Source organism: Ovis aries, chromosome 5, assembly GCF_016772045.2.
Source record: "Ovis aries strain OAR_USU_Benz2616 breed Rambouillet chromosome 5, ARS-UI_Ramb_v3.0, whole genome shotgun sequence".
Lineage (NCBI taxonomy): Eukaryota > Metazoa > Chordata > Mammalia > Artiodactyla > Bovidae > Ovis > Ovis aries.
The window spans coordinates 8,563,939-8,577,837 of NC_056058.1; the positions used below are offsets into that span (position 1 = coordinate 8,563,939).

Sequence of the window (13,899 nt, forward strand, 5' to 3'; positions counted from 1 at the left end):
GACTTATAGTACAGAGGTCAGAAGTTGGTCAATAGATGGAACTAAGTAGGGAAACTGACATAATTCACAGGATGGTTTTAAACTAAATTCATAAAGTGCAAGAAACCACATGGAAGGAGGGATTCTCTATGTGCTGAAGGTTCAGCTGTAGCAGGAAGGCCACCTTGTTCCTCAGCATCCTTGACAACATCTCTAATCACTCCCTCTCCTACTTATTCCTTCGCCCCACTGGCTTCCTTGTTTGCACTTGAACATGTGGAACAAGCATCTTTGTCAGGTTCTTAGCAGTGGCAGCTCCCTCTGCCAGGCACACACTTCTGACATCACAAAGGCTTCTTCTCTCTCTCTTCAGGAATCTTCAAACATCACCTAGTTTGAAGCTCTTCCCTGAACACTCAGGACAAAATAACACCTCCTACCACTCTCTCCTTTATACCTGGTTGTTTTCTTCACAGTATCGATGACATTCTGACATATTCTATCATGTTTTATTTGAATATCCTCAATCACCATCTTTGGATTGGGAGAGGTTTATTTTTCAGCACTTTCTACTGGTCAGCACTAAATATGTATTTCTCAAATAAATGAAGAAATACCTCATTAGAACTCTAGAATATATGAGCTCTTTGCCAATGTGATGAGAATGGACAAAAAATCTTTGTCAGAAATGAAATGGAGTACACGTTGGAAGAGAAATTTTCAATAAATAAGGTATTAAGATCAATTACTTGAGGGCTAAATAGAAATTGCGGTATTTCAGCTATGTGAACTATGCCAGTTTGTGTGCAAACTAGTCATGTTGTTTTCCTTTTTCCTGGTAGTCACCTCCACCCCATGGAATCAGAGAATAATACACGAATTTCAGAATTTCTTCTTCTGGGACTTTCAGAAGAACAAGAACTGTAGCCTCTCATATTTGGGCTCTTCCTCTCCATGTACCTAATCACTGTGTTTGGAAACCTACTCATCATCCTGGCCGTCAGCTCAGACCCCCACCTCCACACCCCCATGTACTTCTTCCTCTCCAACCTGTCCTTTGTAGACATCTGTTTCACTTCCACCACCATCCCAAAGATGCTGTGGAACATCCAGACACAGAGGAAAGGTATCACCTATGAAGGCTGCATCACCCAGATGTATTTTTACATTCTCTTTGCAGGATTAGATGACATTCTCCTGACAGTGATGGCCTATGATCGGTATGTGGCCATCTGCCACCCCCTGCACTACATGGTCATCATGAGCCCCCGGCTCTGCGGACTGCTGGTTCTGATATCCTGGGTGCAGATTGCCTTGTATTCCTTGCTACACAGTTTAATGGTGTTGCGATTGTCCTTCTGCCCAGTTGTACAAATCCCCCACTTTTTCTGTGAACTCAGTCAGGTGGTAAAACTTGCTACTTCTGACAACTTTCTTAATAACATAGTGATGTATTTGTCATCTGTCCTGATCGGTGTTGGTCCTTTTGCTGGTATCCTTTACTCATATTCTAAAATAGTTTCTTGCATATGTAAAATCACATCGGCTCAGGGGAAGTATAAAGCATTTTCCACCTGTGTGTCCCACCTCTCAGTTGTCTTCCTATTTTATTTTACAACCTTGGGAGTTTACTTTAGCTCTGCTGCTTCCCACAGCTCACATTCAAGTACAGTCGCCTCGGTGATGTACACTGGTCACACCCATGCTGAATCCTTTCATCTACAGTCTGAGAAACCGAGATATAAAAGAGGGTCTTAAGAGATTGTATTTGATTCCAAGTGTAAAAGACCAATTATACTAGTACTCTGGATTGCATAACTCAAAGTATCAAAACCAGAAATTGTTCTTTGTTCAATGTGAAATAAAATTTTCTCCTTGCACTTGTTTCCTGGGATTTCCATTTTTCTTTCCTTTTTTGAATTCAGTATCTTTATAGAATTTTAGGAATCTCTCTTTTTAAGCTTTATTCTCAGTCTTATATATAGACATCTTTTATTTTTTCCTACCCAGAATTTTCCAACCTTTGAATCAAAAATATTTAGAAATTTCATTTCTCTGATGGAATATCATAGAATTATGAAGAACTTAATAGGAGTAATGTCTTTTCATTAGAACATTTAGTCTGTTGTTGTCCAGTGACCCAGTTGTTCCCACCTCTTTGTGACTGACCCCACGGATTGCAGCATGGCAAGCCTGCCTGTCCCTCACCAATTCCCAGAGCTTGCCGAAGTTCATGTTCATTGCATTGGTGATGCCGTCCAGCCATGTCATCCTCTCATGTGCTCTTCTCCTTCTGTCCTTGATCTTCCCCAGCAGCAGAGACTCTTCAAATGAGTCACCTGTTTGTATCAGGTGACCAAAATACTGGAACTCAACCTTCAGCATCAGGCCGTTCAGTGAATAGTCAGGGTTAATCTTACTTAAGACAGACTGGTTTGATCTCCTTCCTGTCCAAGGGACTATCAGGAGTCTTCTCAAGCAGCATTGTTCAAAGGCATCAATTATTCCACATTCTGCCTTCTTTATGGTTCAGCTCTCACAACTGTATGTGACCACTGGGAAAACCATAGCTTTGACTATAAGGACATTTGTTGGCAGAGTAATAATGTTTCTGCTTTTCAACACACTGTCTAGGTTTGCCATCTGTTTCCTGCCAAGAAGCTATCATCTTCTGATTCCATGGCTGCAGTCACCATCCACAGTGATTTTGGAGCCCAAGAAGAAGAAATCTATCACTGTTTCCACCTTTCCCCCTTCTATTTACCATGCAGTAATGGGGCCAGATGCTATTATCTTACTTGTTTTAATATTTAGTCCTAAGTTAGCTCTTTAGGAGATCGTTTAACTTACTGGCAGTTGAAGTTTTTTGGTAAGTATTACTTATTTCCAATTTGTTAATTTGTTTTCTGTAGTGTCATTCTTTTTCTTTATTGTGTTTCTTATGATTTGATGATTTATTTAGTGATATGCTTGTGTTCCTTTCTCTCTAGATTTTATCTTATATAGATTTTTGATGTATGATAAACAAAGGGTCTTCATATGATGACATACAATGATGTCTACTTTTAAAAACAAGTTGTCTTTTAAGTTCATACACATATTAATAGCACTACATTTTCACTCCCTGCCCCACATTTTGTGCCTTTGAAGTCACATTTGAAACCTCCCTATTTACCCCTTTAATTCTTATTGTAGCTATACTTGATTTTAGAATTATTTTGTCTATTAAGTTTTCGTACTAGCTTAAGTGATTTGATCCTCAGCCTTTCTACACGTTTGCCTTTACTAGAACGATTTTCTCTTTCTTATAGTTTCTTCACACTTGTTATGTCTTTTTTCTTCCTTCTTTGTGAAGGTTCTATAATATTCCATGTAGAGTATGTTTAGAATTGATAAATTCTGTTAGTCTTTGATTGGCTGAAAAATTCCTTATCTCTCCTTCAATTCTGAATGTTAATCTTTCTGAGTAGAATGCCCTAGTTTGCACGTTTTTCCCTCTCAACAGCAAAAGAGACACAGATGTATAGAAGGGTCTTTTGGACTCTGTGGGTGAGGGTGAGGGTGGTATGATTTGGGAGAATGGCGTTGAAACATATGTAATATCATATGTGAAACAAATCGCCAGTCCAGGTTTGATGCATGATACAGGATGCTCGGGGCTGGTGCACTGGGATGACCCAGAGGGATGGTACGGGGAGGGATGTGAGAGGGGGGTTCAGGATGGGGAACACGTGTACACCCATGGTGGATTCATGTTGATGTATGGCAAAACTAATACACTACTGTAAAGTAATTAGCCTCCAATTAAAATAAATAAATTTATATTAAAAAAAGAAAAAATCCCATTTGTTTATTTTTGCTTTTATTTCCAGAATTCTGGGAGGTGGATCATAGAGGATCCTGCTGTGATTTATGTCTGAGAGTGTTTTGCCTATGTTCTCCTCTAGGAGTTTTATAGTTTCTGATCTTACATTTAGATCTTTAATCCATTTTGAGTTTATTTTTGTGTGCAGTGTTAGAAAGTGATCTAGTTTCATTCTTTTACAAGTGGTTGACCAGTTTTCCCAGCACCGCTTGTGAAAGAGATTGTCTTTACTCCATTGTATATTCTTGCCTCCTTTGTCAAAGATAAGGTGTCCATATGTGTGTGGATTTATCTCTGGGCTTTCTATTTTGTTCCATTGATCTATATGTCTGTCTTTGTGCCAGTACCATACTGTCTTGATGACTGTGGCTTTGTAGTAGAGCCTGAAGTCAGGCAAGTTGATTCCTCCAGTTCCATTCTTCTTTCTCAAGATTGCTTTGGCTATTCGAGGTTTTTTGTATTTCCATACAAATCTTGAAATTATTTGTTCTAGTTCTGTGGAAAATGTGGCTGGTAGCTTGATAGGGATTGCATTGAATTTGTAAATTGCTTTGGGTAGTATACTCATTTTCACTATATTGATTCTTCCAATCCATGAACATGGTATATTTCTCCATCTATTAGTGTCCTCTTTGATTTCTTTCATCAGTGTTTTATAGTTTTCTATATATAGGTCTTTAGTTTCTTTAGGTAGATATATTCCTAAGTATTTTATTCTTTTCGTTGCAATGGTGAATGGAATTGTTTCCTTAATTTCTTTTTCTACTTTCTCGTTATTCGTGTATAGGAATGCAAGGGATTTCTGTGTGTTGATTTTATATCCTGCAACTTTACTATATTCATTGATTAGCTCTAGTAATTTTCTGGTGGAGTCTTTAGGGTTTTCCATGTAGAGGATCATGTCATCTGCAAACAGTGAGAGTTTTACTTCTTCTTTTCCAATTTGGATTCCTTTTATTTCTTTTTCTGCTCTGATTGCTATGGCCAAAACTTCCAGAACTATGTTGAATAGTAGCGGTGAAAGTGGACACCCTTGTCTTGTTCCTGACTTTAGGGGAAATGCTTTCAATTTTTCACCATTGAGGATAAAGCTTCTGCACAACAAAGGAAAATATAAGCAAGGTGAAAAGACAGCCTGCAGAATGGGAGAAAATAATAGCAAATGAAGCAACTGACAAACAACTAATCTCAAAAATATGCAAGCAACTTCTGCAGCTCAATTCCAGAAAAATAAATGACCCAATCAAAAAATGGGCCAAAGAACTAAATAGACATTTCTCCAAAGAAGACATACGGATGGCTAACAAACACATGAAAAGATGCTCTACATCACTCATTATTAGAGAAATGCAAATCAAAACCACAATGAGGTACCACTTCACACCAGTCAGAATGGCTGCGATCCAAAAATCTGCAAGCAATAAATGCTGGAGAGGGTGTGGAGAAAAGGGAACCCTCCTACACTGTTGGTGGGAATGCAAACTAGTACAGCCACTATGGAGAACAGTGTGGAGATTCCTTAAAAAATTGCAAATAGAACTACCTTATGACCCAGCAATCCCACTTCTGGGCATACACACCGAGGAAACCAGAATTGAAAGAGACACATGTACCCCAATGTTCATCGCAGCACTGTTTATAATAGCCAGGACATGGAAACAACCTAGATGTCCATCAGCAGATGAATGGATAAGAAAGCTGTGGTACATATACACAATGGAGTATTACTCAGCCGTAAAAAAGAATTCATTTGAATCAGTTCTGATGAGATGGATGAAACTGGAGCCGATTGTACAGAGTGAAGTAAGCCAGAAAGAAAAACACCAATACAGTATACTAACACATATATATGGAATTTAGGAAGATGGCAATGACGACCCTGTATGCAAGACAGGGAAAGAGACACAGATGTGTATAACGGACTTTTGGACTCAGAGGGAGAGGGAGAGGGTGGGATGATTTGGGAGAATGACATTCTAACATGTATATTATCATGTAAGAATTGAATCGCCAGTCTATGTCTGACGCAGGATGCAGCATGCTTGGGGCTGGTGCATGGGGATGATCCAGAGAGATGTTATGGAGAGGGAGGTGGGAGGGGGGTTCATGTTTGGGAACGCATGTAAGAATTAAAGTTATTAAAATTTAAAAAATAAAAAACTAAAAAAAATAAATAAAAAAAGAAAAAAAGAAATATATAATGCCTCCCCATTATATCATACAAAGTTTCTGCAAAAAATAAATAAATAAATAAATAAAATGAATCATTTGATAGATTTATGTGCTTCCATCTTACATGACACTGTTTTATTTTGCTGGCTTTAGAAAACCATATCTTTAACTTTGTGGTTTTAATTGCTGTATCTTGGTGCAGGTTTTATTGCTGTCATTTTGGGAGGACTCTTTTTTTCTGATACCTGAATTTGCTTTTTTACTCAGGTTTGGGAACTTTTCAAACATAAGTTTATCAGATATGTTTTGACTACCTTTTTATCTGTCTTTTCCTTCCTGAACACTGCAATTGTGCTACTGTTGGTGTTCTTAAGATAGTCAAACATCTCTCAAATTATTCTCATTTTTAATTTTTTTTTCCTTTTCTGACTGAATCATTTCCATGATTCTATATCTCATTTAGCTTATGCATTCTTCTGTATCACCTGGATAACTATTAATTACTTCTAGTTGTTCATTTCATTTAATGTAATGTTCAGTTCAAGCTAACTTTTATTTTATAGTTCCCTATTAAAATTATAACTGATTCAACAGTCATTTTTACACAAAATTAAATATTTCATGGTCTTCCACTTATTAACAAAATGCACAGAGTGAATACTGGAAATAAAACTTCTTTTGGAAGATTTCTTGAATCATTTTAGCTTGAGAAAATGGAGTTTTATATCTTTACTAATGCATTGATTCCAAATCTGGTAAACTGTTTTTTTTTTTTTTTTTCTCTCTCTCATTAGATGTTTTTTAGGCATGATATCTTGATATTTAAGTTGGGACAAATTCCTCTGTATTTTCATTTTACTTACCTTTGTCTGTTTTCTGAAATTATTTTCCACAGTGAACTCTTGCTGTCTTAGAGTGGTGTCTTTCTGTGGGAACAGTCATATACAGTTGACGTGTGCCCAATGGCTTTACTGGAAGAGCTAGATCTGATGTTATCACAATTCATGCCTTTCTTTGGGGTGTACTGATTACAACCATCTTGTTAGGAGGTATGGAGGGCTTGGGCTTGAGTCAGGTATGAGATACAGCATATGACATATTCTTCTTTCTGACATATATTTTATTTAATATCTTCATTCACTATCCTTGGATTGAGAGAAATTTACTTTTCAGCACTTTATATTTCTTTCCTCCATGTGCTTGGATCATGATTAGCACTAAATATTTCTCAAATGAATGAAGGAATATCACATTAAAACTCTAGAATATATGACCTCTTAGCAACTGTGATGAGAATGGGACAAAAATTCCTAATCAAAAATGAAATGAAATATACCCTCAAAGGGGCTTCTTGACTCAGCGATTTAAAATCTGCCTTCAATGTAGCAGCCATTGAAGAGACATGGGTTCAATCCCAGGTTTGGAAAGAACCCCTGGAGGACAGCAAGGCAACCCACTCCAGAACTCTTTCTTGGGAAATCCCATGGACAGTGGAGGCTGGTGTGCTATGGTCTTTGGGGTCGCACAAAGTTGGACAAGACTGAAACTGCTAAACATACACACATATGCTCAAAGAGAACTTATCTTAAATAAAATATTACACCAACTCCTTGAGGGCTAAATATAAATTACAATATTTCAGGTATGTGAATTATACCAGTAGGAGTGAAAATTGTCATTATTTCCTTTTTCCTGGTAGTCGACTACACCCCATGGAACCAAGTAACAATACACAGATTTCAGAATTTCTTCATTTGGGAATTTCAAAGGAAGCCAACTACAGCCCCTCATACTTGGGCTTTTCCTCTCCATATACCTGGTCACTGTGCTTGGGAAGCTAATCATCATCTTCACTGTCAGCTCAAACTCCCACATTCACACCCCCATGACTTTCTCTCCAACCTGTCCTTTGTAGACCTCTGTTTCATTTCCACCACCATCCCAAAGATGCTGTGGAACATCCAGACACAGATCAAAGGTATCACCTATGAAGGCTGCATCACCCAGATGTATTTTTGTATGCTGTTTGCAGGATTAGACGACATTCTCCTGAGTGTGATGGCCTATGATCAGTATGTGGCCATCTGCCACCCCCTGCACTATATGGTCATCATGAGCCTCCGGCTCTGTGGACTGCTGGTTCTGATATCCTGTATGTTGATTGCCTTGTGTTCCTTGCTACACAGCTTAATGTTGTTTGATTGTCCTTCTGTACAGTTCTGCAAATCCCCCACTTTCTCTGTGAACTCAGTCAGGTGGTACAACATGCCAGTTCTGACAACTTTCTTAATAACATATGGTGCATTTTTCAGCTGTCCTGATGGGTGGTGGTCCTTTTGCTGGTATCCTTTACTCTTACTCTAAAATAGTTTCCTGCATATGTAAAATCACATCAGCTCAAGGAAAATACAAACCATTTTCCACTTGTGTGTCCTACCTCTTGGTTGTCTTTCTATTTTATTTTACAACCTTAGGAGTTTACCTTAGCTCTGGTGCTACCCACACCTCACATTCAAGTACAGTTGCCTCGGTGATGCACACTGTGGTCACACCCCTGCTGAACCCCTTCATCTACAGTCTGAGAAATCTAGATATAAAGGGGGCTCTGAAGAGTTTATATTTGACACCAAGTATAAAAGACCAATTATAATTCCCTGGATTGCATATCTGAAAGCCTCAGAACCAGAAATGTGATTCGTTGATCACTGTGAAATAAAATTTGCTCCTTGTATGTATTTTCTGGAATTTCCATTTTTCTTTCCTTCTTTGGATTCAGCATATTTATACAATTTTGGCACTTTCTTTATTAAGCTTTATTCTCAGTGTTATACACAGGAAATTTTAATTTTTCCTACTCCACTATTTACATACCTTTGAAGAAAAATATGTTTGGAAATTTCATTTCTTTGGTGGGGTATCATAGATTTATGAATAATTTGTTAAGAATCATGTTTTTTTATTAGAATATTTAGTTTGCTGACACTGATAGAGATTATCCATAGGTATGCGTATTGCCAGTGTGTTCTTTGTTTCTTGTTTGTAGTTCTTATTTTTTTCCTTCTTTGTGTTTCTTTAGATTTGATGTTTTATTTAGTGGTATGGTTTGAGCAAGCTCTGGGAGATGTTAAAGGACAGGGAAGCCTAGTGTGCTGCAGTCCATGGGGTAGCAACAAGTCAGACACGACTGAGTGACAGGACAGCAAAGTAATAATGCTTGTGTTTCTTTCTCTCTAGTTTTTGTGTATCTAGTGTAGTTTTTTTTTAATGTATGTTAAACAATGGGTTTTATATGATGGCTCACAGCTGTGTTTTCTTTTTAAAACAGGCTGTCTTTTAAGTTCCTGCACTTTCAAATATTCACTATATTTTCACTTCCTGAGCTACATTTGTGTTTTTTTTTGTCATATTTAACACTTCACTATTTATCCCTTTAATTCTTATTGTAGCTATACTTGACTTTAGAAATTCTTTTTGTCTATTAAATTTTCATTCTAGCTTAAGTGATTTGATTTGCAGTCTTTTTACAAGTTTGCCTTAATTAGTGGGATTATGCCTTTTGTATAGTTACTTCCCACTTGTTATACCTTTTTCTTTCCTTAGAGAAGATTCTACATCATTTCTTGTCGAGAACATTTCATACAAAGATGGGCTCGATAAAGGACAGAAATGGTCTGGACCTAACAGAAGCAGAAGAGATTAAGAAAAGGTGGCAAGAATACACAGAAGAACTGTACAAAATAGATCTTCACGACCCAGATAATCATGATGATGTGATCACTAATCTAGAGACAGACACTTGGAATGTGAAGTCAAGTGGGCCTTAGAAAGCATCACTACGAAACAAAGCTAGTGGAGGTGATGGAATTCCAGTTGAGCTGTTTCAAGTCCTGAAAGATGATGCTTTGAAAGTGTTGCATTCAATATGCCAGCAAATTTGGAAAACTCAGCAGTGGACAGAAGACTGGAAAAGGTCAGTTTTCATTCCAATTCCAAAGAAAGGCAATGCCAAAGGATGCTAAAACTACTGCACAATTGCACTCACCTCACATGCTAGTAAAGTAATGCTCACAATTCTCCAAGCCAGGCTTCAGCAATACATGATTGGTGAATTTCCTGATGTTCAAGCTGGTTTTAGAAAAAGCAGAGGCACCAGAGACCAAATTGCCAACATCCGCTGGATCATGGAAAAAGCAAGAGAGTCCAGAAAAAACATCTATTTCTGCTTTATTAACTATGCCAAAGCCTTTGACTGTGTGGATCACAATAAACTGTGGAAAAATCTGAAAGAGATGGGAATACCAGACCACCTAACCTGCCTCTTGAGAAATCTGTATGCAGGTCAGGAAGCAACAGTTAGAACTGGACATGGAACAACAGACTGGTACCAAATAGGAGAAGGAGTACGTCAAGGCTGTATATTGTCACCCTGCTTATTTAACTTCTATGCAGAGTACATCATGAGAAACGCTGGGCTGAAAGAAACACAAGCTGGAATCAAGATTGCTGGGAGAAATATCAATAACCTCAGATATGCAGATGACACCACCTTTAAGGCAGAAAGTGAAGAGGAACTAAAAGCCTCTTGATGAAAGTGAAAGAGGAGAGTGAAAAAGTTGGCTTAAAGCTCAACATTCAGAAAATGAAGATCATGGCATCTGGTCCCATCACTTCATGGGAAATGGATGAGGAAACAGTAGAAACAGTGTCAGACTTTATTTTTGGGGGCTCCGAAATCACTGCAGATGGTGACTGCAGCCATGAAATTAAAAGACGCTTACTCCTTGGAAGAAAAGTTATGACCAACCTGAATAGTATATTCAAAAGCAGAGCCATTACTTTGCCGACTAAGGTCTGTCTAGTCAAGGCTATGGTTTTCCCTGTTGTCATATATGGATGTGAGAGTTGGACTGTGAAGAAGGCTGAGCACTGAAGAATTGATGCTTTTGATCTGTGGTGTTGGAGAAGACTCTCGAGGGTCCCTTGGACTGCAAGGAGATCCAACCAGTCCATTCTGAAGGAGATCTACCCTGGGATTTCTTTGGAAGGACTGATGCTAAAGCTGAAGCTCCAGTACTTTGGCCACCTCATGCCAAGAGTTGACTCATTGGAAAAGACTCTGATGCTGGGAGGGATTGGGGCAGGAGGAGAAGGGACGACAGAGGATGAGATGGCTGGATGGCATCATGGACTCGATGGACGTGAGTCTGAGTGAACTTGGGGAGATGTGATGGACAGTGAGGCCTGGCGTGCTGCGATTCATGGGGTCGCAAAGAGTTGGACACGACTGAGTGACTGAACTGAACTGAACTGAACTGAGGCTTAGAATTAATAAATTGTTACAGTCCTTGCTTGTCTGAAAAGGTCCTTATCTCTCCTTCAATTCTAAATGATAGTCTCGCTGGGTAGTATGCCCTAGTTTGCAGGTTTTCCCCACTCATCACTTTAAATATATCAGATTTCTCCCATCTGACACGTAATGTTTCTACAAATAAAAAGAAAAAAAAAAAGGAAATCATTTGATAGACTTATAGGGTACCTTTTTAATATAATGCTTCTTTTCTTTTGCTTCCTTTAGAAACCCATATCTTTAATATTGCAGTTTTCATGGATGGATCTTGGTGTGGTTCTTGTTGCTGTCATTTTGGGGGGACACTTTTATCTTCTGGTACCTGATTCTGGTTTTTTATTCATCTTTGAGAAGGTTTTCAGGCATAATTTTTTCAAATACCTTTTGACTATTTCTCCTTCTGTCTTTTCCTTCCTGGACACTCCAGTTATACCAGTATTGGTGTTCTTAATGTCGTCAAACATCCCTCAAAATATTCTCATTTTTAATTTTTTTTCTTTTCTAACAGAGTCATTTCCATTATTCTATATTTCAGTTAACCTATGCATTCTTCTGTATTACCTGGTATACTATTAATTACTTCTAGTTGTTGGCTATTTCCTTTATTGTAGTGTTCAGTTCTAACTAGTTTGTATTTTATAGTTCCCAATTAAAGTGATCACTGTTTCATCAGTCTTTTTTTTTTTTCAAAGAATTAAATATTTTATGGTCTTCCACTTATTAACAAAGTGCACAGGGTGAATACTGGAAATAAAACTTCATTTTGAAGATTCCTTGAATCATTTTAGCTTGAGAAAATGGAGTTTCATATCATCTTTACTAATGCATTGATTCGAAATCTGGCAAACTGTTTCTTTCTCTTTCATTACCTGTTTTTTAGGCATGTTTTTAGGGCTTGAATCGGGTGTGAGATATGGCTTCATCTTTGACTTGTGGCCAATACTGGCCTAATAGGAGGGAGGCAGCTCCCAAGTTGCTAGAGCAGAAGCCCTGACGGTCAGGTCTGAGCTGACCTTGTTCCCCCTATGTGTGTGCTTCCCCACTCCCGCACCAGCTCGGTTGACCCAGAGGGGAGCAGTGCTGGAGCAAGAAGTGCTAGTGTGAGGCACTCTACATGTGGTGGGGCATGGACCTGTTGGCCTGGGCAGAGCTTGAGATGCAGACTGCCTCTGATGCACTGTCTCTGTAAGCACTACCAACAGTTGTCCCTCCCCTGCTCAGAAGCATCTTTGGGTCTGAAGCTCTTTTGTCGCTACAGTATGGCTACTGTTCTTATTACGGTATGAGGTGCAAATCCAGGGAGCAGGGACTTGCATGGACTTCTGGTATGGATAGTGGTGTGGGCTGTGGCACACGGCTGTAGTCAGTGATTGGGGTTGCTTCTGATGTGAAGCCCATGTAAGCGCCAGTAATGGCAGAGATTGTGGCCCTGTTAAGACATTGCTTCATGCCTGAGCCTCTGCTGTGATTCACAGCCAGGTTCCCAAGCATCCACTCATCTCAGGTTGTAGCACACACACACACACACACACACACACACACACACACACATACACACACATTATATCTTTATCTATCTATATATATATACATATATATGTATATGTATGTGTATATGTATATATACTGCATCTCGTGTATGCAGGCAGATTCTTTACTGCCTGATCTACCTAGTGGATCTGCCTGCAATGCAGAACATGTGGGTTTGACCTCTCCATCGGGAAGATCCCAGGGGAATGGAAAGGCAACCCACTCCAGTATTCTTGATTGGCAAATCCTACAGACAGAGGAAGCCTGGCAGGCTACAGTCCATGGGGTCACAAAGAATCAGATGCAACTGGGCACAGTACACACACACACACACACACACACACACACACACACACACACACACACACACACATAATACTCTAAGATAGTTCATGGTACATATCAACATATAAATATCTCTCTTATCAGTACAAACATTTAGTAGTGAGGGGATAAAGGATAGCTCTTAACTTCTGATATAACTGGGAGATTTCTAATTGACTTGGAGAAACTATCATGCATCCAAGGAGTATATTGACCAAGGTTTTATTCCAAAGTAGCAAAGTCATCCCCTTTTTTGAAGAGGATAATAGCAATGTTTCGAGATTTCAGTGGTTCTGTCCCTGCCCCAAATCAAAGTATTAAAGACCCAAGGGACCTAGTCAAGACAAATCCTGAATGTTGCAGTTTAAAGAAAATTTTGGTTGTTTTAATATAAATTTATTTATTTTAATTGGAGGCTAATTGCTTTACAATATTGTATTGGTTTTGCCATACATTAACATGAATCTGCCACGGGTGTACACGTGTTCCCCATCCTGAACCCCGCTCCCGCCTCCCTCCCCATACCATCCCTCTGGGTCATCCCAGTGCACCAGCCCCAAGCATCCTATATCATGCATCAAACCTGGACTGGCGATTTGTTTCACATATGATATTATACATGTCTCAATGTCATTCTCCCAAATCATCCCACCCTCGCCCTCTCCCAAAGAGTCCAGAAGAC

At 38.9% G+C, this 13,899-nt stretch overlaps 1 protein-coding gene, 1 long non-coding RNA gene and 1 pseudogene across 2 annotated transcripts in view; all 3 read left to right on the forward strand.

Moving 5' to 3' along the window:
- The window catches only part of LOC132659866 (uncharacterized), a 995,695-nt gene that overhangs the window by 485,395 nt on the left and 496,401 nt on the right, over positions 1-13,899 (forward strand). The window lies entirely within an intron of this gene.
- LOC101109878 (olfactory receptor-like protein OLF4) lies at positions 934-1,737 on the forward strand. Its single transcript, XM_042249782.1, has one exon. The coding sequence runs from the start codon at positions 934-936 to the stop codon at positions 1,735-1,737; it is 804 nt and encodes a 267-aa protein (XP_042105716.1).
- Positions 7,729-8,666, forward strand: LOC114114777 (olfactory receptor 7A5-like; annotated as a pseudogene).